The sequence below is a fragment of the Nothobranchius furzeri genome, chromosome 15 (genome assembly GCF_043380555.1).
Source record: "Nothobranchius furzeri strain GRZ-AD chromosome 15, NfurGRZ-RIMD1, whole genome shotgun sequence".
In the NCBI taxonomy this organism is placed as follows: Eukaryota; Metazoa; Chordata; class Actinopteri; order Cyprinodontiformes; family Nothobranchiidae; genus Nothobranchius; species Nothobranchius furzeri.
In genome coordinates this window covers 36,923,431-36,945,614 of record NC_091755.1, presented here as the reverse complement: position 1 = coordinate 36,945,614, position 22,184 = coordinate 36,923,431, and the positions used below count along the sequence as shown (strand labels likewise).

General features: G+C 42.0%; 1 protein-coding gene across 2 annotated transcripts in view; it reads right to left on the bottom strand.

Moving 5' to 3' along the window:
* The window catches only part of LOC107390377 (SPRY domain-containing protein 3), a 91,121-nt gene that overhangs the window by 44,675 nt on the left and 24,262 nt on the right, over positions 1-22,184 (bottom strand). For both annotated transcript variants that reach the window (XM_015967042.3, XM_054745727.2), the window contains exon 7: positions 1,904-2,053. In XM_015967042.3, the coding sequence (XP_015822528.3) occupies positions 1,904-2,053 (150 nt within the window). The remainder of the gene's footprint in view (positions 1-1,903; positions 2,054-22,184) is intronic.

Genomic DNA, 22,184 nt, shown 5'->3' with positions numbered 1-22,184 from the left:
TCAGGACAGAGTTTGCATTCTCAGCCCAGGTTTGATGACTTCTTATGGTACATTTTTGTATTTCCCATAGTACCTTTGTTGCACCTCGTTCCTCTCCTTCAGGGAATGTCAGGTTATTCATATAATCACTGTTCCCTGAAGAAGAGAAACGAGGTACAATGCAGAGCTGCCCCCTTCGCAGCCAAGTTTGGTGAAGAATGGCTATCGAACTAAGAAATGTCAGCGACATCAGGAGCTTGTAGGTAGAGGGCGGGGCCACCAACCAGCGTCACGCTCATTTGCCTTTACAGGCATGATTAGATGAGTCTTTAACCAGGCCACACTAGGATGTGATGTCCCATAATACCTGTGTTTTACCTCATTCCTCTCCTTAAGGGAACAATGGCTTTATGCATAACCTAACATTTCACACCCAAAGCTCCTTTTGTCCTGATCTGGTCCAGATAGGTCTCTTTTGTTGGTGCAGAGGATGACTGTTAGCATCTAAAGTGCTACGTGAAGAAGAGCCGTTTCAGTACACCATCACAAATGTTATGTTCATCAAGTCCAGCTGTGAGTGTTTTAGCCACAACATTTTCCAAAACCTTGGAGATGAACAGGAGTTTAGAGACCGGACGATGAATGACAGACTGTAAATGTTCCCTTGACAACAGGGGCTTGGTCTTAGCCAGGCATCTCAAATGAAAAAAAAAAACAAAAAACTGGAATGTAGGACCTGCACTTGTGTAGTGTCAGAATCAGAGGACTCCAAAGAATTTTACACGGACACACAGAGGGTGAGGAGCTACATTTGGCGCTTAAACATTAGCGTCAGTTCGTAATTTGGTTTCACACACGGGTCAGATTTGTGTTTTCGGTTCCGAGGCCACTCTTTTTTTCACACCTCCTCCCCAGCAGTTAGACTGGGACCGAGGTGACACTACGAACTGATCGGCCGGCTGAAATTACGCCCACCGCCTCAGACTTGCGAGTAGAATCAGCCAGCAGGGGGTTCCCGCATGCATGATTCACTCATGCTGGATGCTGTTAAGTAAACGTCTCTGTCTGTAGCACAGAGCTGCCGATTAGTGGGAACAGGGGAAGAGTGAACCATATGTGTGCGTGTGTGTGTGCGTATGTGTGTGTGTGTGTGAGAGATTGAGAGAGAGAGAGAGTGCGTGTGGGCCTGTCCTCTGCATCAGAGCTCTCACCCCAGCGACATCTGCTCAGTGGAGAAAGAAGTGTGTGTGTGTGTGTGTGTGTGTGTGTGTGTGTGTGTGTGTGTGTGTGTGTGTGTGTGTGTGTGTGTGTGTGCGTGCGTGCGTGTGTGTGTGTGTGTGTGTGTGTGTGTCTGCAGCAGAGCACAAGATAATGAGGACGCACACAACAAATTAATAAAACAAAGTGGTTCAGATTCTCCAAAAGCAACACAGCTCATGCCCACCTTTGTTTATCTTATTACCGAGAACACCGCAAACTTTCCCGTGCGTGTTAAACGTTGCCCATGGGCTCAGAGATTTCTGCATTCCTGAGAAGTCCCTTGGATTTATATGTGAAAACTACACCGCCCATTCGAGACCAAACTCACGCCATCCAGCCCCACAAAACCCAGACCGTACCGACGCTAGTGTGTAAGCGCCAACTGTTGCCACAGCTGCCCTGGGGCACACTTACTTCTGTCAGTGTGCCCTGGGGCACACTGACAGAAGTAAGGCTGCCGTGCACAGGCACCACCAGTCCCTCCAACTACCACCAAAAGGCAAGAAGGGTCTTGCCCAAGGGCAAAACAGCAGAATTCTCTGCAGGGAGCTGGGATCAATCCGACAACCCTCTGATTACTAGACAACCCACGCTCTACCTTCTGAGTTACTGCTAACAACTAACAAAGAAAGTAAGCTGCGCAAAGTCTTCTGGAAAAGCTCACCTTTGTTGCCAGACCCAGGGCAATGTAGCACTTCTCTCCAGCATCAATAATCTCCACTTCATAGTAATGGCAGCAGGTCGTGAGTGGGTGGCGGGCCTGGGCCAAACCAACATCCATGATGCTCTTTCCTTTGCCAACATATTCCAGCAGCTAAGAAGAAATGAACAAAGAGAATAAAGCACGAGACTACATGAAAATAAAAACCAATAAAACAAGTAATACGTGTGAAATGCCAATAACTGTCCTGATTTCAAATGTAACATGAATACCATTTATAGAAAATATAAAAACATAATATTATAGGTGAGCATAAAGACACGTGTAAACACAATATCACAGCGCAAATATATCTGCATTGATCTCAGGTAAAAAAAATAAGTAAGCTGTTGATGTTATTTGAGTTGTGGGTGGGCCTGAATGATCAGAACCTCTGGGTCGCTGCTCTTTTAATTATTTAATGAGTTATGATTGTCTGGCCTCACTGAATTCATTGTCAAATCCTGGGATAAATGGGAATGGACAATGACGCCCTTGGTTACCAGTTTGTTCCTTTATTTCCTACTGTCCAGTGCGGCATCCTTTCTGGGTTGATCAACTTTTCTGGCAGCATGGAAATGACCAGTTTTGTTTGTTCACAACTATTTGTATAGCCTGCTGTAATGCACAAAATATATTTTTGCTGATTTAAGAGCGAAAATCCCTGCTTTTAACAGGAATCACACAAAAAAATCATTAAACCAAATAAAAAAGCTTGTTTAACATGAGGAATAAACATAAATCACATGACCATAAGCTAAATATGCCTTTTCTACTGCTGAGGATCAGTCAAAGCCACACTTCGTCCTTCAGATACTCAAACCAACATTCTGTCTGACAGATGTTCATATGAGATGTGAAGTAGCTGGAATCTAACTGCAAACTTTTTTATTGGCAGAAAACTCCTTTCCCTCCTCGTCCACAGCTTAGTCCCTCTGTACAGCGTTTTAAAAGCTCCTGCAAGGGTGAGTGGCGGATAGAAAAACAGGTGATCATGCTTGAACAAGATTCTCTGCCCCCTCTGAACCGTTTTCATGAAGAGGCGAAGGACTTAATCATAATGCTAGATTTTGCAAGTGTGTGCTAAGTGAGTGGGCATTATATTATTGTATCTTAAAACGTACAAATCCAGTAAAATCCTCACAGAACCGCCTACAGACCCAGCCTTACAAGTCTGAGACTGCAGGTCACAACTAACCCTAAGCCCCATCACAACCCCATAATACAGCTATGCCCCAGCCTATTTTGGTCTCAAGTATCTGAACAGGTGCAGACAGGTGAATACAGGTGAGTAGGTGGGCAGGTGATCTATCCCCTGGAAAAAGGCTCACATGACTGACAGGGGTAGAGAAAAATGTTACCAATTTATTAAATTTCTTTGTTGCACCACCTCGAATTCCACATAGGTATATTTATTTCACCATCTACCACACACACACACACACACACACACACACACACACACACACACACACGCACGCACGTTAGAATGAAAAAACAATGCAAGTCAATGAGACTAAAAACGCAATTTTCTAATTCCGCTTGTATATGAAGTCCATTAATTTCAAAGACATAGTTTGATACCAAGAAAGTGCTAGTTTCGGGGAAACGCTATTTTAGGTTTTGTGTGAAAATAAGTCCAAGACTACAAATGCGCTTCACGACAGTGACATCATCGAACCAGACACTGAGAAAAACTGAGGGAAAATGGCTGGAAGTTCTGCAAACTTCAAATCCTTCCTTCAGGAGGAAAGAACCACCTTAAATCTGGTCGTTTGGTAAGTAGCAGCTACGCTAAGGGAGAGGAGATTCTGTGGTGACGTGCCAATGTCTGATTTGTAGTCATGCTAATTACAAACTTTTGCAAGCTGATAAATCTCAAAGTACGTGACTGGCGTGGTCAAAACACCATTATTAGTTTGCATTAAAATTGCAGTACAACATATTTGCGATCCAAGGCAAATGGGGATTAGAAAATAGCAATTTTTTTCCCGTAGACTTGCATTCATTTTTTTCTTCCGGGGACCCATGAGCCAACCAAAAAGTGAGGAGACTTAGGCTCCCTATATACCTTTCAGTGGTGTCCATGTAAACAGAGATTTGGGATTTCCGATCAACCAACATTTGAATCAGATAGGGGAAATTTGGCGCATGTAAACGTAGCTAATAGGGCTGAATGATCTATCGTTTTTGGACCGAAATAGTGATTTCAAACAGCACGATCACGTGAACGCCAAAGCTGCGGTTTTAGCGGGTTTGACTGATCCAGGATCTGTTGTGTAATTTTTTTTTACATCCGGGGTTTTCCCCCTGTGTTATGACAGCGGCAAAAGCCAGCGCGGGGAGGGGGGTGTGGTGTACCGTCCAGAGCTGAGCCCAACTCCACAGCTGACAGAGCTGCATGTTCAGGTTTTTTCCCTGTTTAATGTTTCCACACATATCAGATAGAGCCGATAATAATGGCACTGTAGGTGAGCCCAGGACAGAGAGAGAGAACGTAGTTGAGTAAAGGCTGATTCATGCTTCTCCATCTGCGTCAGTGCGGAGACACGCAACGCCATTATCCGTCGTTGCTTAGGGCCCCGGGAGGCACACAAGTAGATACGGAGTTGAACCCACTTTTTTAAACATCCGTCGAACGAGACGGAGAACCCAAGCTTGTGATTGGTCAGGGCACCGCTGTCGTCTACACCGCCGCCATTGCGCCCTCAAAAACATAAAGAAAGCCGAGAATAACTAGCGGCAGACACGGAGAAGCTTGAAGAATACCTCGCGGAAAAACTCTAAAGTATAAACGTTTAATACCCCGTGATTGAATGAGTGAAAAGATACGCAGCAAGCGTTTTATTTGTGGACGGAAATGACAGGAAACGTGGGTTTAGAGGTGGCGAGCGCATGAAGAGGTGGAGAAGAATGAGAGACAAATTTATCCGTGTTAAAAAGCCTCATATACAAAAAACACAATATAAACACACTATCTTGGACGGATACATGACAAGATACCAAAGAACAGCACTACGCCCTCTGTTGTCCTGGTGGGGAATTACTTTGCAACACTCCCCAGGAGCCAGAGAAGTATGAAAGCAAAACGCTTCCGTCAAGCCGTGCGTGTCTGTCCCTTTGCGTAGCTGACGGAGAAGCATGAATCAGACTTAAAGGTTGGTTTATGCTTGACGCGTCCGCGAGGTTCGCACGGCTCCGCGTGGCAAAATTGCGTCATTTTCACAACCACACCCCTCCACCTGGCCTCCACACGGCCCAAACTTTCCGCACCGTGCACCTAGGAAATTTTCTAACCACGCGGATGGCTGAACACAGAAAAACATGGCGTACTGGCAAGAACTAGTTATGGCAGAGTTCGTAAATACAGACATTCGTATGATTCAGCTCTCAAAGATCATCGTGATCAACATGTTAATAATTCTTGAAGAGGAATAGCTTGCGCTGTCGGAAAAGATGTGGACAACAGCATTTTTGAGTTCAGAAACTCGTTCTCAGCTGATTAGCTCCATCATATTGTCCCAATATAATTCAGTAATCTACAGATACGTAAAATAACGTGTTGCCAGCTTTACCGCTGTGTGTATTTATTGATATAACATCGGAAAATATTTAACTAATTGCTTACCAGAATGGCTTGGCAGGCTAGTGTTGGACCTTTGTTTGCAGAAAATCGTGAATTGAACCAAAATCGCAATTTCTGCTAGAAAAATTGCAATTCAAGCTTTTCCTAAAATCGTTCAGCCCTAGTAGCCAATATCCCCTGCCTACCCCGGAACATTTTGGAAGATCTGTCGGAGGTGGGAATTGAAACTTTTTATGACAGGAGACTTTGCCAGACGTTCCCAGCAGACCCTCAAAATAAGCTTGGGCCTGCCAGGTCTGACCGGCATCCTCCCCCACCATCAAAGCCAACTCACCACCAGGTAGTCGTCAGTTGACAGCCCCGCCCCTCTCTTCACCCGAGTGTCCAAGACATGCGGCCGCAGGTCAGATGAGACGACAAGAAAGTTAATCATTGAGCTTCTTTTAAAACATACAATTGGGATTTGTCAGTGTAAGACTTTTTAAGACCCGGCAGACAGTAAGTACTTCAGTTAATTCAGCAGCGTTAATGTCAGGAAAATCTTGCAATATATGATGAAAACGACTGATGGCCATCCTCTTACAAAATCCATTTTTAAGGAAAGTTACTAATTGAAAGGTTCTTTGCATCTGGATACAACCTAAGAGATGGAAAAAGAGACCGATGTGAGGAAAAAAATATAAGATAAAGAAATACGGAGATGAGAATTAGTCTGGATGGTTAATGTTGACCATAAAAAAAGACCTTGACTGTTACTACATTTTTCACAATAATCTATCATCTTTCTTTGAATGCCAAATATTAATATCCACATTCTCAAAGTGATGGCTTACATTACAGCTTCTTCGGAAAACCTTACTGATTGATTGTGTGGACAACAGGTTTCAACATTAGCCTCCCTCTTTTGTTGTTGCAGTCAGCCCTTCCTTGAGCACTCCCCTGTCTCCTTAACTTGTCGTACTTTCATGCCTGGACAACTGCTTTCTTTAGGGCAGAGGAAGAAAGAGTTTCAGTGTGATGCAAACTCAGTCACACCTTTTTCCTTCTTAATAGGAGGAAAGATGAGAGTAGAAAAAGATGTAGCCTTGAGCTAAGCATGCCAGACTGATACAGCTAACAATCTATGTTTCGATTAGCTCCTTTAATTCTAAGAGGTGAGGATTGTGGCAATGATGTGAAATGCCTTGTTTGTTAAGCTGCTGCCTGGGAAACCGACATAACATCCAGAAATCATTGATGACTGTTTCATATTTCAAATTAAAGCTAAAATGGCAAACCTGCAAACAAGCATGCAAAAAACATTTTATTTCATGCCTCTTAACAACATTCTAACATATTATAAAATGAAGTGGTTCTCCGACATTTTTCTTTAAACTTTGGCCAATAACACTGCTCGGATTGAAAGAAACAATTGGACCCTCTGGCTGTCTGTCTCACTGAACCACCACACTTATGCATTTACCTGGGTCTTCCATTCATTACACGTTTGCGCATTTTCCAAAAGAATACCACTGGTGTGAGAGGTTCTCCGCTCAACAATGTTAGGAGAAACAGCTGGACGCTATTACCTTAACTTGAGGATAATCTACCAGAGTCCCAAAAAGAAATGCACTATTTGAAGTAGTTTGTACCAAGAAAACTGCGACTGGTGTTTTGCGCTTTCTTGTTGATGATAACAATGCTTATTCCCATATCCCAAGTTCCCATCTCACCCTCCGCGGGTGGTCTTATCCTTCCAAGCTCAGGTCCTCTACCAGAGGCCTGGGAGCTTGAGGGTTCTGCGCAGTATCTTAGCTGTTCCTAGAACTGCACATTTCTGGACTGACATGTTTGGTGTTTTTTCCTGGGATCTGCTTTAGCCACTCCTCCAGTTTGGGGGTTACTGCTTTGAGGCCCTGGTACTTCTGTAGTTTCTTGTTTTCCTTTTTCATGATGTTGCCATCACTTGGTATTGCCACATCAACCACAACGGCTGTCCTCTGTTGTTTGTCCACCACCACATTGTCCAGTTTGTTCACCATCACCATTTTGTCAGTCTGGATCTGGAAGTCCCACAGGAGCTTGACTCTCTCGTTCTCAACCACCTTAGGAGGTGTTATCCACTTTGACTTTTGGGCTTCCAGTCCATACTCAGCACATTTGTTACTATGCATGTCGCCAGCCACTTGATTGTGGCGTTCCATGTGTGCTTTCCCTACCAGCATCTTACATCCTGCAGTTATGTAGTGGAGAGCCTCAGGGGCCTCTTTGCTAAAGTCTATGCCATGGGTCTTGCCTAGTGTGGTAGCCATGATTAGTGCCTCTGCGCTGTCCTTCAGACCAGTTCTTTCTAGCCATTTTAGGTTAAATTTCTTGACATCATCCACTTCAGTTATCCGTTGGTGGTACACCCCATGTAGGGGTTTGTCCTCCCACAATGGTACTTCCAGCATCTCCTCCTCTGTTTTCCATTGTCTGAGACATTCACTGAGCATGTCATCTGTTAGGGCCTTATCCTTGATGTACTTATGGATCTTGGATGTTTCATCCTGGACAATGGCTCTCACATTCACTAGTCCTCGGCCTCCTTCCTTACGGCTAGTGTACAGTCTCGGTATGCTGGATTTGGGATGAAACCCTCCACACATTGTTTGGAGCGTCCACGTCTTAACATCTGTGGTCTGTATTTCTTCCTTGGTCAGCTTATTATTCCTGCAGGATATCTGATTAATGGCAGAGCATAGCTGTTTATTGCCCAGATTTTGTTCTTGCCATTGAGCTGACTTCTTTGGACTTGCCTTAATTGTTGTAGATATTTGGCTGTGGCTGCCGGCTTCGTCGACGTTGCCATTTGCTTGTGGGATACCAAAGTACTTGTGGCTGTCCTCAATGTCTGCTAATGTTCCTTTTGGGAGTGAGACCCCTTATGTGTGGACTACCTTCCCTTTCTTTGTTACCATCCGACCACACTTCTCAAGTCCGAATGACATTCCAATATCAATGCTGTATATCGTGATGGTGTGGATCAGTAAGTTGATGTCTCGCTCGCTCTTGGCATACAGCTTTATGTCATACATGCAGGGAAGGGGTATGCAAAGGTTTTCATAGAGTTTTCATAGTGTTAACTAATTTGATTAGCTCAGGCAAAGAAACAGGAGCAACACTTTCTAGAATGATGGGCCAGGTTGGAGTTGGACCATTTCGCTACTGTACATTGTCTATGAGAGCGGAGGCCAAGCAAGGGCCAAGATTTTGAAGCGCTGGGGAAAAGCCTGAGTGAGAATTAAATTGTTAAATAGAACTTATTGTAAATGGAGCATTTAGAAAAGCCATGCTGAGCGAGGTGGAGAAATCAGAAACAGCTGGAGTTAGTGGACGTAAGTTAGCAGGGTGTGATCCATGGTGTTAAGCACACTCATGAAGGGAACAGGAAAAGAAACCACCAAAAAATTAGGATAAACAGACCTGACGTAACATGGATGGTGAAACCGGCAGGAATCACAAATCAAACAAACTTTAAGCACACCCTAGCGCTTATTTGTGACAGTAAAACTTGGACCAAACAGTGTCATGAAGCAGATTCACTGACTTCTATGCACTTCTTATTTATGGTTATTTTGCCTGTGATGCATGTCCAACTACTTTTGCATGTCTATTCACTCTGCACATAAACTGAATCAACAATATGAAATGACTGATATTAATCATGAATCAGTTAAAAGTTCAGTAATGTAAAATGAATGTGGAAGACCGTCAACTCAAATAAACATGCACTAAAGCACAATAATTAGTGATGTTAAAAATGTAAAATATACATTTTAAACATACTTATAAGTAATCAACAAAGGCACCACATCTATTTTGTTTAGCTTATTTTGGTAAACCTCCTTCCAAATGTGACCTCTTCTTCCCTGACAAGGATCCTTTTAAACATGAATGCTGTTTCTCTACAAAGACTCTTGAAAGGCATGCATATGTCAATGACCTGCCATCAACTTTTTTTCATACTCTGATGGAAACACACTTCACAATCAACTGTATGTGTGACTAAGTGGAAAATAAATGTACTGCAGGGCACTACAGGTTTGAAGAGACATGCGAGTCTGTCCTTCAAGCTCTGCATTGGCTCTGATACAGGGAACCTGATGAGGTGAATAGGGGCAAAAGAAAGACAAGTATGAACAGAACAGAAATGTAATCCTCTGATTTGTTAATATGTGCAAAGGGAATCATTAAAGAAGGGAGGGTGAGCCAATAATGAATAAATCAAGGGTGAAATATCAAAATAATAAATATGATTTATTAGACTGGGAACATATGTAGGAAAACAGAAGTTTTAAACAAGAACTTCATCTATATTACAGACCTCATTAGCTCCAAAATTCACTTTTCTTTTGAAGTTATGACATTATTGAAGAAAAGCCTAAAAAATGTAGGAATGTTTGAACATGAGTATCTTATATGCATTTAATCATGCATATGCATTTAATTAATCAGAAAGTAATACAAATACTGAATTTATATAGCACTGCCTACTTTCCTTCGCCCAGTTTTGACAATCATAGATTATAGATTGACATTTCCAGTTCAGTGCTCGCTTTGGTGGCAGGTGTATAAAATTGTAAAGAAAAATGAACTAAAAGTCAGTACACAGCTAGATTGCATTAATCAGATGGTATTTAGATTCCCCAACAGTAACTGAAAGGTAGGGCTGGGCGGCATGGCCTAAAATCAATATCACGATCTATTGAGGATTTCACCTCAATAACGATAAATGGATGATAACTGCAGGTATACGCAGAAATAAGATTTGTCCACTAGATGGGGCGGTCACATGTATCACATTGAGTCACATAAAAATGTGACTCACAGTGGTACAGCTTCTTAAAGGGACATGAATGTTGCCAACCTATACACATCTTTTCATTTTGTTTAATTATCAAATTTATTGACATGGGAAAAATGATCACGATAAGAGTTAAAAATTTCGATCAATCAATCAATCAAAGCTTTATTTATAAAGCGCCTTCCGCAACCCTGTCAGGAAGCCCAAAGCGCTGAACATGGTACAGTTGTAAGTAAATATATTGAATAAATCAACAATAAAAGAAATTCAAATTACAAAATACAAATTACAAAATACAAAATGGAAATTACAAGATAGATGAAACATTCTGGTAAAGGACAAATGTGTGAAACACATTTGGATTGAGTGGATGGATTGAGTGTACCAATGAAAACTGTGGAATGGATTCAACATAAAATAGGGCCAAAATCAAACATGTTCTGGAAACGCCAAGCGGAGGAGGTGTGTTTTTAGGTGATTCTTAAAGACTGGCAGAGAAGGGGACAGCCTAACTGAGGGTGGCAACTGGTTCCAGAGTAACGGTGCTAGGACTGAGAAAGCCCGGTCCCCACGGGTACGACACCTAGACCGAGGGACAGCGAGCAGGCCTTGGTCAGAGGAGCGCAGAGCACGTGATGGGGAATGTTTGTTCAGGAGAGTGGCCAGATAGGGGGGAGCACCACCCTGGAAGAAATTATAAACAAAGACGAGGATTTTGAATTGTGAGCGATAGCAAATCGGAAGCCAGTGCAGGGAGGCCAGAACTGGACTGATGTGGTCCCGTTTCCTGGTCCCAGTCAGGAACCTGGCAGCGCTGTTCTGCACAACCTGTAGGCGACGCAGTGTTGACTGACACAACCCTGCATATAGAGAGTTGCAGTAGTCAAGCCGAGAAATAACAAAGGCATGCAGTACCCGCTCCAGGTGGGCTCTCGACAGCATATGCTTGATTTTAGCAAGGCGTCTCAGGTGAAAGAAACTGGACCGGATCACAGAATTGATGTGAGCATCAAATTTAAGTCCTACATCAAGTTTCACCCCCAAACTGGTAACAACTGGTTTTGAGTACGGAGAAACGATAACGATACATTTTCGATTTATTGCCCAATCCTACTGGAAGGGTCACAATGACAATGTCCTCATATCACCTTCAGCGATGTTGCATAGATTCACGTAGAAGCCTCGACAATGAAAAAACTGCATAAAAACTGTGAACAAAACTTTGGGTAGTAGAAATGTTCCCTGTGTAGTGAGCGTATGCTGTCCTCACAGCATGTAGCTATGTGTAGCTAGCCAGCTAGAAAACCAATAAAACAAAACAGGAATCTTCAGCTATGGTTTGCTTTTCTTATCTGAGGGTCTTTATCAATAATTCATCAATGTACCTGCAATATACAGAAGAAAAAGTACATTACAAACTAATACACAGATGTTGGCATCACACTTTGCGAGAATGAGATTCAACTGCTGTTGAGAGACATAAATAAAAAAATATTTCACGCTTACTATTACTACCTTAAATTGAAGTAGTTGTAATTTTGCACAGAAAATGTTTACAATGTAAATGACCCACATTTGTACAGTGCCTTTCAGAGTCAGGTGACTCAAGAGAATTTTCCATTTTTGGCCTGTTCTCATGTTATGCTTGAATAAATTTAAATATATCTGTTAAATATATATTTTTATTTATCAAAATAACTAATGTAAAAGTAATAGGAAATATTAAAAAAATCAAATTTAAACATTATAAGGCTAATATATTTCAACTGGTGCTTCTTAGATAAATAATCTGGTCCAATTGAACCCATCTAGCCACTTTGCTAGATGTGTCCATACGACGCCCATCAGAAAGCCACACAAAGGGATCAATATTTATTAGACTACATCAATACTTTGCTCTCAGACAGATTTTTCTTATTTTAGACTAGTGTTTTTTCAACCATGATGCATCAAAGGTTCTGAATAGTAGGAAATGAGCAGACTTAGTGAGATGGAAAACTGATTACTTTTCCACATGAAGTAGAAATAAAAACAACTAACCACAATCACTGAAAACCCACAATCTAAAACATACTGGGAAAATGTCACCATCAGTATAAAGTATTAAAATAATTATAAGTGTGATGGTTTTTGCTGTAGAAGATGTTGACAGCTCTTAATCCAAGTGTATCATCTGCTGGGAAAAGTAGGATAAGATGAATCCCATTTCACTTCTTGGTTCTACTCTTATGTTTTGGACACTGACACCAAGGGCTAGCATGGAGAAGAAAAAGAAGAAGAAAAAGAAAAAAGAAGAATATTACATTAACAAAATGATTAAAAATATATTTAAAATTAGCAAAAAATAGACAATTGTGATTACAAAATATAAAGAAAGAGAGAGAGTGAAAAGGAAAGAGGGAAATCAGTGGATTCTGAGGAAGGAGAGGGTGATGAAGGTCACACCAAAACCAGCTTGAACAGGTGAGTTTTCTGCTGCTTTTTAAAGGAGACCACTGAGTCCACTGAGCTCAGGCTCAGGGGGAGAGAGGTCCAGAGTCTGGGGGCCACAGCAGCAAATGATCTGTCACCTTTGGTCTTTAGCCTGGTGCTGCGCAACCAGTAGGCTTTGATCACTGGACCTCAGGGACCTGCTGGGGGTGTAGGGACTGAGAAGATCACCAATGTATGGTGGTGCTTGTCCATGTAAGGCCATATAGACCAGAACCAGGATCTTAAAATGAACCCTGAAGCTGACTGGCGGTCAATGAAGCTGGAGGAGAAGCCGCTACTTTTTCCCACACTTTGAACCATGCAGCTTATAATGAGGTGCGGCTTTAGTCAACCAGAAAGGATGGATGTTGGAAAGTCTAATGAAGGAATGGTTAAAGGACTGCTACGGAAAGCGCCCAGGAGGAATTTTTTCACAGTAAAACGGCGCTGCTCGTTTTCCCAGCTTCACCCCGGGATGATGACAGCAACACGGAGAGCGACACGGACATCGCCACAGAAAAGGTATGTGACAAAGCTCTTCTGAGGCTGTTCAACTCCGACACTGAAGATGATAACTTCAGTGGTTTCAGTGTGCAGGAGGACGATGAATAAACTAATCAACAACTTTTCTGTTTTGTTTGATTCTGATCAGTTCAGTTACGTTCAGTTAAACTACGTTTTCAATTCAGTAGATATCTGCGGCTTTTAGCCCGATGCGGCTTATATTCAGGTGCGCTCTATAGTCCAGAAATTACGGTACTTTTTTGTATCTTGTAAAGCCAAGTAGACTTTATGTATGTATAATATAAATAAAATATATATTAGAATTAGTGTAACTCACTGTGATCCAAACAATAAATCAGCCATAGCTGATTAGCAATCATGAAATGAGGTCTGGGAGTTTTTAAGTTTGATTATTACATTTTTTTCGTAGATCTGTTAAAAGGTCACCATGGCAGCCTGTGTGTCTTCAACGTCGGCTACACAACGCAGCGTGTAAGTACCAAGTACTTGTCATGACCACTTCATGAATAGTTTTGTACTTTAAACAGCTAGGCCAAACCTGTTAGTTTTTTCTCCAAAGCCATTCGGATCATTGGAGACAGCTACGTGAGGCGTGGTGCTCAGAGAGCTGCAGAGACCCTCGGAGACAACCTTGGCCTCCCTGACGTCCGTGTCTCCTGGTTCGGTTGGGGCGGACTGAGGTGGAAATACCTTCTCCCCCTCTTTTTCCACTCCCTGCGAGGAAGAGCAGCTCCTGATGCCCTTCTTATCCACTGTGGCGGCAATGGCATGGGGGTGGTCAGCAGTGTGAAGCTGGTCAACATGATGGAGGAGGTCCTGCACCGGCTTCACCTTCTACGCCCTCATTGAATGATCATCATGTCATCCATCACCCAAAGGTGTAGATGGAGGGCAGGTGTAAAACCTGCTAAAATTGAGAAGGCCAGGAGGTTTGTCAACAGTGCTATGGCTAGATTTATTTCTAGCTTAAATGGTGCCGTTGTTGTGCATCCTCACATCAGACATGACAGTCCAGGGATATTTCTGTCAGACAAAGTTCAGTTCACAAATAGAGGAAATGATATTTTTTTAACTAATATTGCAGATTGTCTTAATGGCCAGCACCAAAAGCAGTGAAATACTTCCAGGTGGGAATCTAGCTGCTTTTGGATTTGGCCTTTAGGACAGATTTATTTTCAGGCAAACATATCCCTGACTGTTATAGCTAATGTGTTGTTGATATAATTTATCTATAGCCATAACTCTGTTGACAACTCTGTTCTTCCTTCACAACCCAGTGTTACACTCACTCTGCAGCTGTCTGGGTCCCTTTAATTATTTTATGTTTTTTTTTAATGTACCAAAACGTTGTGTCCTGTTATTTTATAAAATCTAATATAAAAAAATAAATATTTTTGCTCAATTACTGGAATTTCTTTGGTTAAGACAAAAAAGGAGGGAAGAATCATTTATGCAGTTATTTCTACAACAGGCCTATTTTAAGTCCAACAGTTTCTTAGCAGCCAGTAGAAATGTGTTATTTACTAACTTTACTTGGTTTAAAAATCTTCCTAAAATAAACCGTAGAGGCTGCCGTATTGCAAAACCCAATCATACTTGTTATGTAAATATTAGCTTTGTAGATATTTGTATATATTTTTTACAGATAGACATTCGTGTGCTAAAAAAACCCATAAACTTAAATCATTTGTCGTTCTTTATTGAAAAACAACAAAATACAGGTATACAGAAAGTGTGGGAAAATGATAATGTGAAAGTATTGCTCTTTAAATGTAATATTATTTATCTTTAAAAAGAAAAACTCTAAAAATGTCCTGTACAGCAACATGACAGGTGAATGGTGGTCTGTCTGTCAGAATGTGCTGAACAGATTTGCTCCATAAAGAGGAGCCTTTTGTGTACGAGGTTCCCCTTGAATAAAAATTTATGTTATTGTAATATTGGTTTGGGTTATGCATCACCACATTAGCATGTAAATGCTGAACCAGTCTGGAATAAAGAGAGTCGATAGAGGACAAACAATAGGAGAGGAAAATAAAAACAACTAGGAAACCAACATAAAAAACAGCAACCAGCTGCTGCACCTGTAAAGAAACATTTCTAAGAATCATCAAGAAAACGTGGGGAGAACAACTATAAACATGTAAACCATGAACAACAAACATCAACAAGCATGTGTTCGTGCGTGTGCTGGGATGTGAATTGTGAGACCTCCAAGGATCAGGTGCGCTCTGGAACCGCCCCAAGCACCAGGAAACCAGCAGCCAGCACAGAGCATAGCACCAACTCAGACCACCTCCCAGACAGCCGAGCACCTTGCTACAGATAACTCAGCAAGGCCACATCCAGAAACGGGCTGACACAGGTCATCGGCCACAGGACACAGGAATCACACAGCAATTCCACCTGAAACAGAATAATTAAAATTAGAATCAAATATGACATAACTGTCATGATTATGAGACAGACTAAACAAACTTTTAGCCAGACTTAAAAAATGTTGCCATTTAGCCAAAGGTGGACAGTTGAGAGCTTCCGGTTGAACGTCCTGAGTGACAGTGGCCAGAATCAAGTAGCAGTAGAGAGGAGCGGAGCTTTCCAGCTGAGAGAGTTTGGAAAACAGGAGTCTGAAGGACCCAAGTGAAGATGGCCCCCACACCTTCTTCAAATCTAACAAAATTGGAGTCAAACATTTGTGCTATGTTTGTGCTGCTAAAGTTTGTGTTTTCATCCCAGTATACTTAGGCCCTGTTCATGCAGGCTCTAAGTTACATTTCAAATGAAAGTAAGGCTCTTCATATTTTATGTTCTGTCTGCAAATATCAGAAAAATGTTCATGGTCATAACTTCTGACAAGCACATAATAAAATGTACAGACAGACTAAAAGAGATGACCAGAACAGCTTTTCTCTAATCTCCATAAAAATGGAGTCCAGACAGTTTTGCCTTCTTTTATTCGGTCCGTTGCCTGCTGTGCTATATGATTTAATCTAATTCAGCAATACCACGCAGAAGCCATCTTTACCAGAACATGGACATGATTACTTTCAGCACACATGTCAAACATGTGGCTGTGCAGCTGCGGGAAGAGATTTTTCTCTGAACAGTCAGTGACAACCTGGGCAACAATGGCTGCTGTAGTTCCTCTTCCACGTGGAGCCTTTCCTTCATTGGCTTTAAGAATCCGCTGGAAGCATCTTTCTGTTGCATGGCAAACTGCAGTGATGCCTTGTGATGGTTTCTGTAATCCACCTCTGTCCTTCAATGCCAAGAGTGGATGCACCGATTCATCCGATGTTAGTGCCTGTGAGCAAGGCATGCATGTAATCTTCTGCTTCAACTTTTTGACAATGAAACCAGTGATGTAAGAAATCGCTGCTTCTTTGTACTGACAGGTTGTTGACATCTGGAAAATCACAGATGGAGTCATCTTCAGGTACAAGTGCTTCTACAGGCACCACATCCAACCTGCGTGCAATGTTCACAGTTGCTGGTGTAGAGTCAAGGATGGCTGTGTTGTCACGAAGAAGACAGTTACCTGTGCCCTTTTTAACCTGGTGCCTAACAAGAAGAAGCTTGTATGCCCCTCTGAACTGCCTTACATTGGGGTTGTTGTTGTGACCACCATGTGCCCTGATTGCAGAGAACAGCTCCGAGTGGTTCTGACTGAGTTTGTAAGTCAGATGATATCAACAAAGAGCAGCTGAGTGCTCTACAAGGTCTTCATAGATGCCGATCACACTTCTACAGCAGGCAATGAAACCATAGATGGGTGTCCGTTTCTGTGTGGAATGCACATGTACCAATCTGTTGTTTTTCCCTATGATTTTGAGCCCTCTGAGGAGAGACTGTTTCTTTTAAAGTGACCATGGCACGTTCTTTAGTTTTTGGTGTGATGGGTGCTTTGTGTCCTTTTCCAAGTGGCTTGTGGCTATTTAGAACATCAAAAGCAGCAGCATCTGTGCGCAGGAAATCAACTGTGGCTGCACATCTACTGAACTGTGGATACCTCAGTTGTTGCTCGCAGTACTCAAGATCAGCAGCCACGCTGCTGCTAAAGATTTGGGCTGCAAGGTGAACCTTCATTTTTTGATTTTGCCACTGAATGTGAGCCATTTTGAGTTTGTTGCCAAGACGCAAGCCTTCCCTCTCCTGAAGCTTGTGCAACTCCTCAATGTACTGCCAACATATTAGCTGACCATCTTCCCTAACAATAACTTTAACAGTTGAAAAGACATTGCGAAGAAGCTTCAGCATGTGACATGGATCCAAGAGAACATGGATTTTCTGTGTGTGATCTGCTGGATGGACAAAGTATGATCTCATGTCCATTATGTCAAGATTGGCACCAAGCTCCCTGATCATGGCCATGTTTTGGGAGGGTCCATCACATGTCAAGGATACAACCCTAACTCTGATGTCGAGAAAGCCTACACAGACTCTCTTGAATGAGGCTAGCTCTTTCTTTCCCATTCATGCTGTTGATAAGAAAGTAGGCAATCGGGAGCTTCCAAGACTCGTTGATGGCAAAAACCATGATGACCAACGCTTGTGTTGCAACAACATTTTCAATCTCACAAGCTCCGATGTCAACATAGCCATGAGTCTGGTTCCCATCAATCTCAGTTTGCTTATGAATATATGTTTCATCTAACATCAAAGACCAAACAGTTTCTTTTCCTTCCTTCTCAACAACATGACTTTTTAAAGCTGTAAATGAAGAAAGAGTAAAACCAGGATCTGCAGAGACACTACTGTACCAGTTGCGAATGGTCTGCGGATTAATGATAAATGACCCACACTCGTATAGCACCTCTCAGAGTAAGGACTCCAAAGCGCTTTACACTACAGTGTATCATTCATCCATTCACACACTCATTCACACACTGGTGGTGATGAGCTACAATGTAGCCACGGCTACCCTGGGGCGCACTGACAGAGGCGAAGCTGCCGAGCACAGGCGCCACCAGTCCCTCCGACCACCACCAGCAGGCTTAAGGGTTAAGTGTCTTGCCCAAGGACACAACAGCAGAATTCTCTGTCCGGCGCCAGGATCGAATCTGCAACATTCCGATTACTGGACAGCTACTGCTGCCCCCAGTAGCTCAACAGGTTGAGCAGGCAAAGCCAAGTGAAAGTGTTCTCTAGCATAGTCATAAGCCTTAGGAGAGTAAAAATGCAATGTAGATGCAAATAGCTTCAAGTTTTCAGAAAAAGATGATCTTTTCTTCTGATTTATTTTCTGAAACAACTCTTTTGAAACACCATCCAAACCATCAAGATGAGAGGCACATTCAGTTGATATTAGAAGTTTCTTCTGAAGAATTTTGGTGACACTTTTCAAAGAAGAAATTCTTTCCTTCAGTCTCCTTGTCTTCTGGGATTGCAATCTAAACTTTTTCTGAACTACACGTACATTTTCATTTGCTGACAGAACTCTCCTTTTAAGCGAGTTGGGAGACTGTGATTTGATAGCAATGGTCACTCAGGATGCCATTTGGCTGTAATGGCACAGCGTTAAACTGACCAGAGTCTGAGTCATTCTGGTGTTGAACACTGTGGCCAAAATGAGCATTATCACTCAATTGCTTGCAGAGGAACGTCATGTGTTACATTTTGAGTAACTAAGACCTCTTGAGGCAAGTCCTCACACATCATTATATTGCTCAGATCAATAGCAACTTTTATGGCACTGTCTTCCCCTGCTTCTACATCTGCAACCTTCTCAAAACTATTTACAAAACCAATGGAGTTGTCACTTACCTTGTCATTCCTACTTACCTGTACTTTCCTTTTTGGAAAATGTTTTTTGACCTTAAAGGAAGAGAAGATTGTAGGTACAGCTGTGTCCTTCAGGCAAAGTCTCCCCTAAAGTAAAAAAAAAAATTAATTAATTAAAAAAAGAGATTCACATACACACACATCAGACAAGGTCAATTTAGCCCCATTCCCACCTTTACCGGGTCGGCCCGGGCCGGGTAGCCCCAGTCGGCCCCAGCCTGGCCCGGTTGATTCCACACATCCTTGCCTTAAGCCCATGTGGGCTGATTCTACCCACCAATCAGAGGCTTGCTCTAATGGAAGGTGTGAATGGGCTGATTCTACCCACCAATCAGAGGCTTGCTCTAATGGAAGGTGTGAATTTGCTGTCAGCAGTGGGCGTGTTGCCCTGGTCAGCCTGAAGCAGTACCCCTCTGGAAGAGGGCTGAGAATGAGCCTTGGTTGGCCCGGGAAAATTCCAGGCCACCCAGATATGTAAACAACCTACGCTACCCGGCCCGGGCCGACCCGGTACAGGTGGGAATGGGGCTTATCTGTACCTCAAAAACCCACTAGTACACCAGAGCAGTGTGTGTGTGTGTGTGTGTGTGTGTGTGTGTGTGTGTGTGTGTGTGTGTGTGTAAAAGCCATGTGGAGAGTGTTTGTTATTTATAAAGCATATGTTCGATTTTAATCAGAATCCAGACTTTGAAAATATATATTTTAATTACAGTTTGATTTATTTGACACCAGTAGAATGTTTATTATTTTGTTAATTTCTCCTTAAATGCACAATGTTTTAGTTGAAGATATAGTTGAATATTTTTCATTCTTCACAATACATAAAGTTACACATTAAAGACTGACAAAAAATTTATTTCTTTATCAGAATAAATATCCATCGAATTAGATGGAAATTAATAACATGACGTTTCCCCATCTAAACAGCCCCAGTCACAGACAGTTCAAGGGAGGGGGATTTTTTTTGTTACACGGCAATGTAACATCTGTATATTATACAGCTAATGCTTCAAATTTTTCAATCTTAACCAAAATATGAAGTAATGTATGTGTACCCTGGAGTCCGTGGTGAAGCGATGACTCTCAAAGTGTTCACTACACAAGCGGGAGTATGAATTGGTAGTCCAGCACCCTCTTCTTTGGTTGCTTACCCAAAGGTCAAGCCTCTCTGGATCACCTAGAGGAAAACTTCGTACAAATAACTACTTAAGCATATGAGTTTAAAATACTTAAAGAGCAAGTCACCCCCAAATCAACAATTTTTTTCTGATAAACTATATAAATGCGTGTCTAATCGTGCTGCAGACACGTGTAGTCAATAGTTTTGCACTTTAGTGCATTTTAGTTAAAATTTAAAATTTCTGCCTGAAACTGTCAGTGTTGTGCCGTTGTCAGGTAAAAACTCTTCACTGCATTTGAATTTAAATCTGCCACCGCTATTGGCTAAGAGGTATGCTATGATGTAAACTGGTACATTATGATGTCACAATGTTGTGAGTGTGTGTATTTGTTAGTGGCTCCACCCTCTCGGTCTGCTAGGCAACAGCATTTGTTGCATTTTTTCAAACATGAAGTGGGAGTGAAGTACGCTTCTTGTAAAGGGTGACTTGCTCTTTAATAGCTTATCATGGCCTGAAGTAAAAGGTCTAAATTTAGGATAAAGAGTAATACAAAATGCATACTTTACAAAAAAATATATAAAACCAAACACTTGAGTCTATCACCTTATTGGATAGGATATGAACCTTTTAATAATCAATTTTATTAATTAATTTCCATTTTTTTAAACTGCACCAGTTCCCATGAGAACAGGGCACCATTTTTATGTTAAATGCACTGGGTTTTACACCCATCGACATATACCCTATTAATTATTTTACCGTATTGCATCTAAATTTCATGGTTAAACAGTACATGTTAAAATGGTAGTTAGTTAGCTGATTTGATAAGCTTAGCTAGTGCAAAAGCAGCAGTGACCTAAAATACATAAATCTAATTTTACTTACCAAAAAAAATGAAATGGAGACTCCTTGGACGCTCTATTAGTGCAATTAATGCCACAGCAAGTCATTTTGTCCAACAATTGCACAAATAATATCCAAAAAGGAATGCATAAACGCTACAACTACTGGTCTAAGTTCAGAGAGGCGAGACCGAGGCTCAGACCGAGGCTACGGAGGCCTTTCCACGGAGCTAGCTCTGTGGTCACGTGGGTCTGATGCTCATTAATCATACAGAATTTTAGGCATTTAATACACTTAAACAGACAAGTGAGAAAAAAATTCACCTCCCTCAGAGTTGTCATGAGTGTAAACTAGACCAATTAAACCAAAAACTTGTTTTGGAACCAGGCTGTAAACGTGTTTATTTCTGCTGTGAAATTGGTATTTTTAACATGGGAGTCAATGAGGATTTGCTCGCTTCTGACACCAGCCCCTAGTGGATGAGGGTAGAACTGCAATTTATTTAACTTCTGCATTGGCCTCACTTCCAGACCCGCACCGTGGGGGCTTGGTCAGGTGTGTGGCAGCAGGAAAACACTGGCGTTTAAAAGGGCAACATGGAAAACATGCAGAACAGCGTGCCCCGAGGACCAAGGTTAGGAAACACTGGTCTACCACACAAGGTCAAAGGTCAGATAATATGACTACAAAGTCAATCACTGACCTGCAGCAGAGTGTCCTTGAACATTTTGTACAAAAAGAAATCCCTATGCTCAAGCATAGTTAATCATTATAGCCAAAATCTAAGTTGCACAGAAATCCCTCTGGTTGAGATTGGGCAGGCTTTTCCTCTCAATCACGTCCATCCAGGTCCCATTGGGATAGTCCTTTTGAGTGTTGGAAGTCCACCAGCCAGCGTAAGGAATCCCCAGTTGAAGCACCATCTGGCACTCGTACCATGGATTCCAAAAAGGGGTAGATACTCCGAGTTGCCACAGCTGAAGCATGGCTTTACTATGTGACTTTACAACTTCAGTGCATACAAAGGAGCTGCACAATGCACGTGTCAAAGGTTGTGAAAGGTATGTTGTGTTATCACAACCAAGTGTTAGT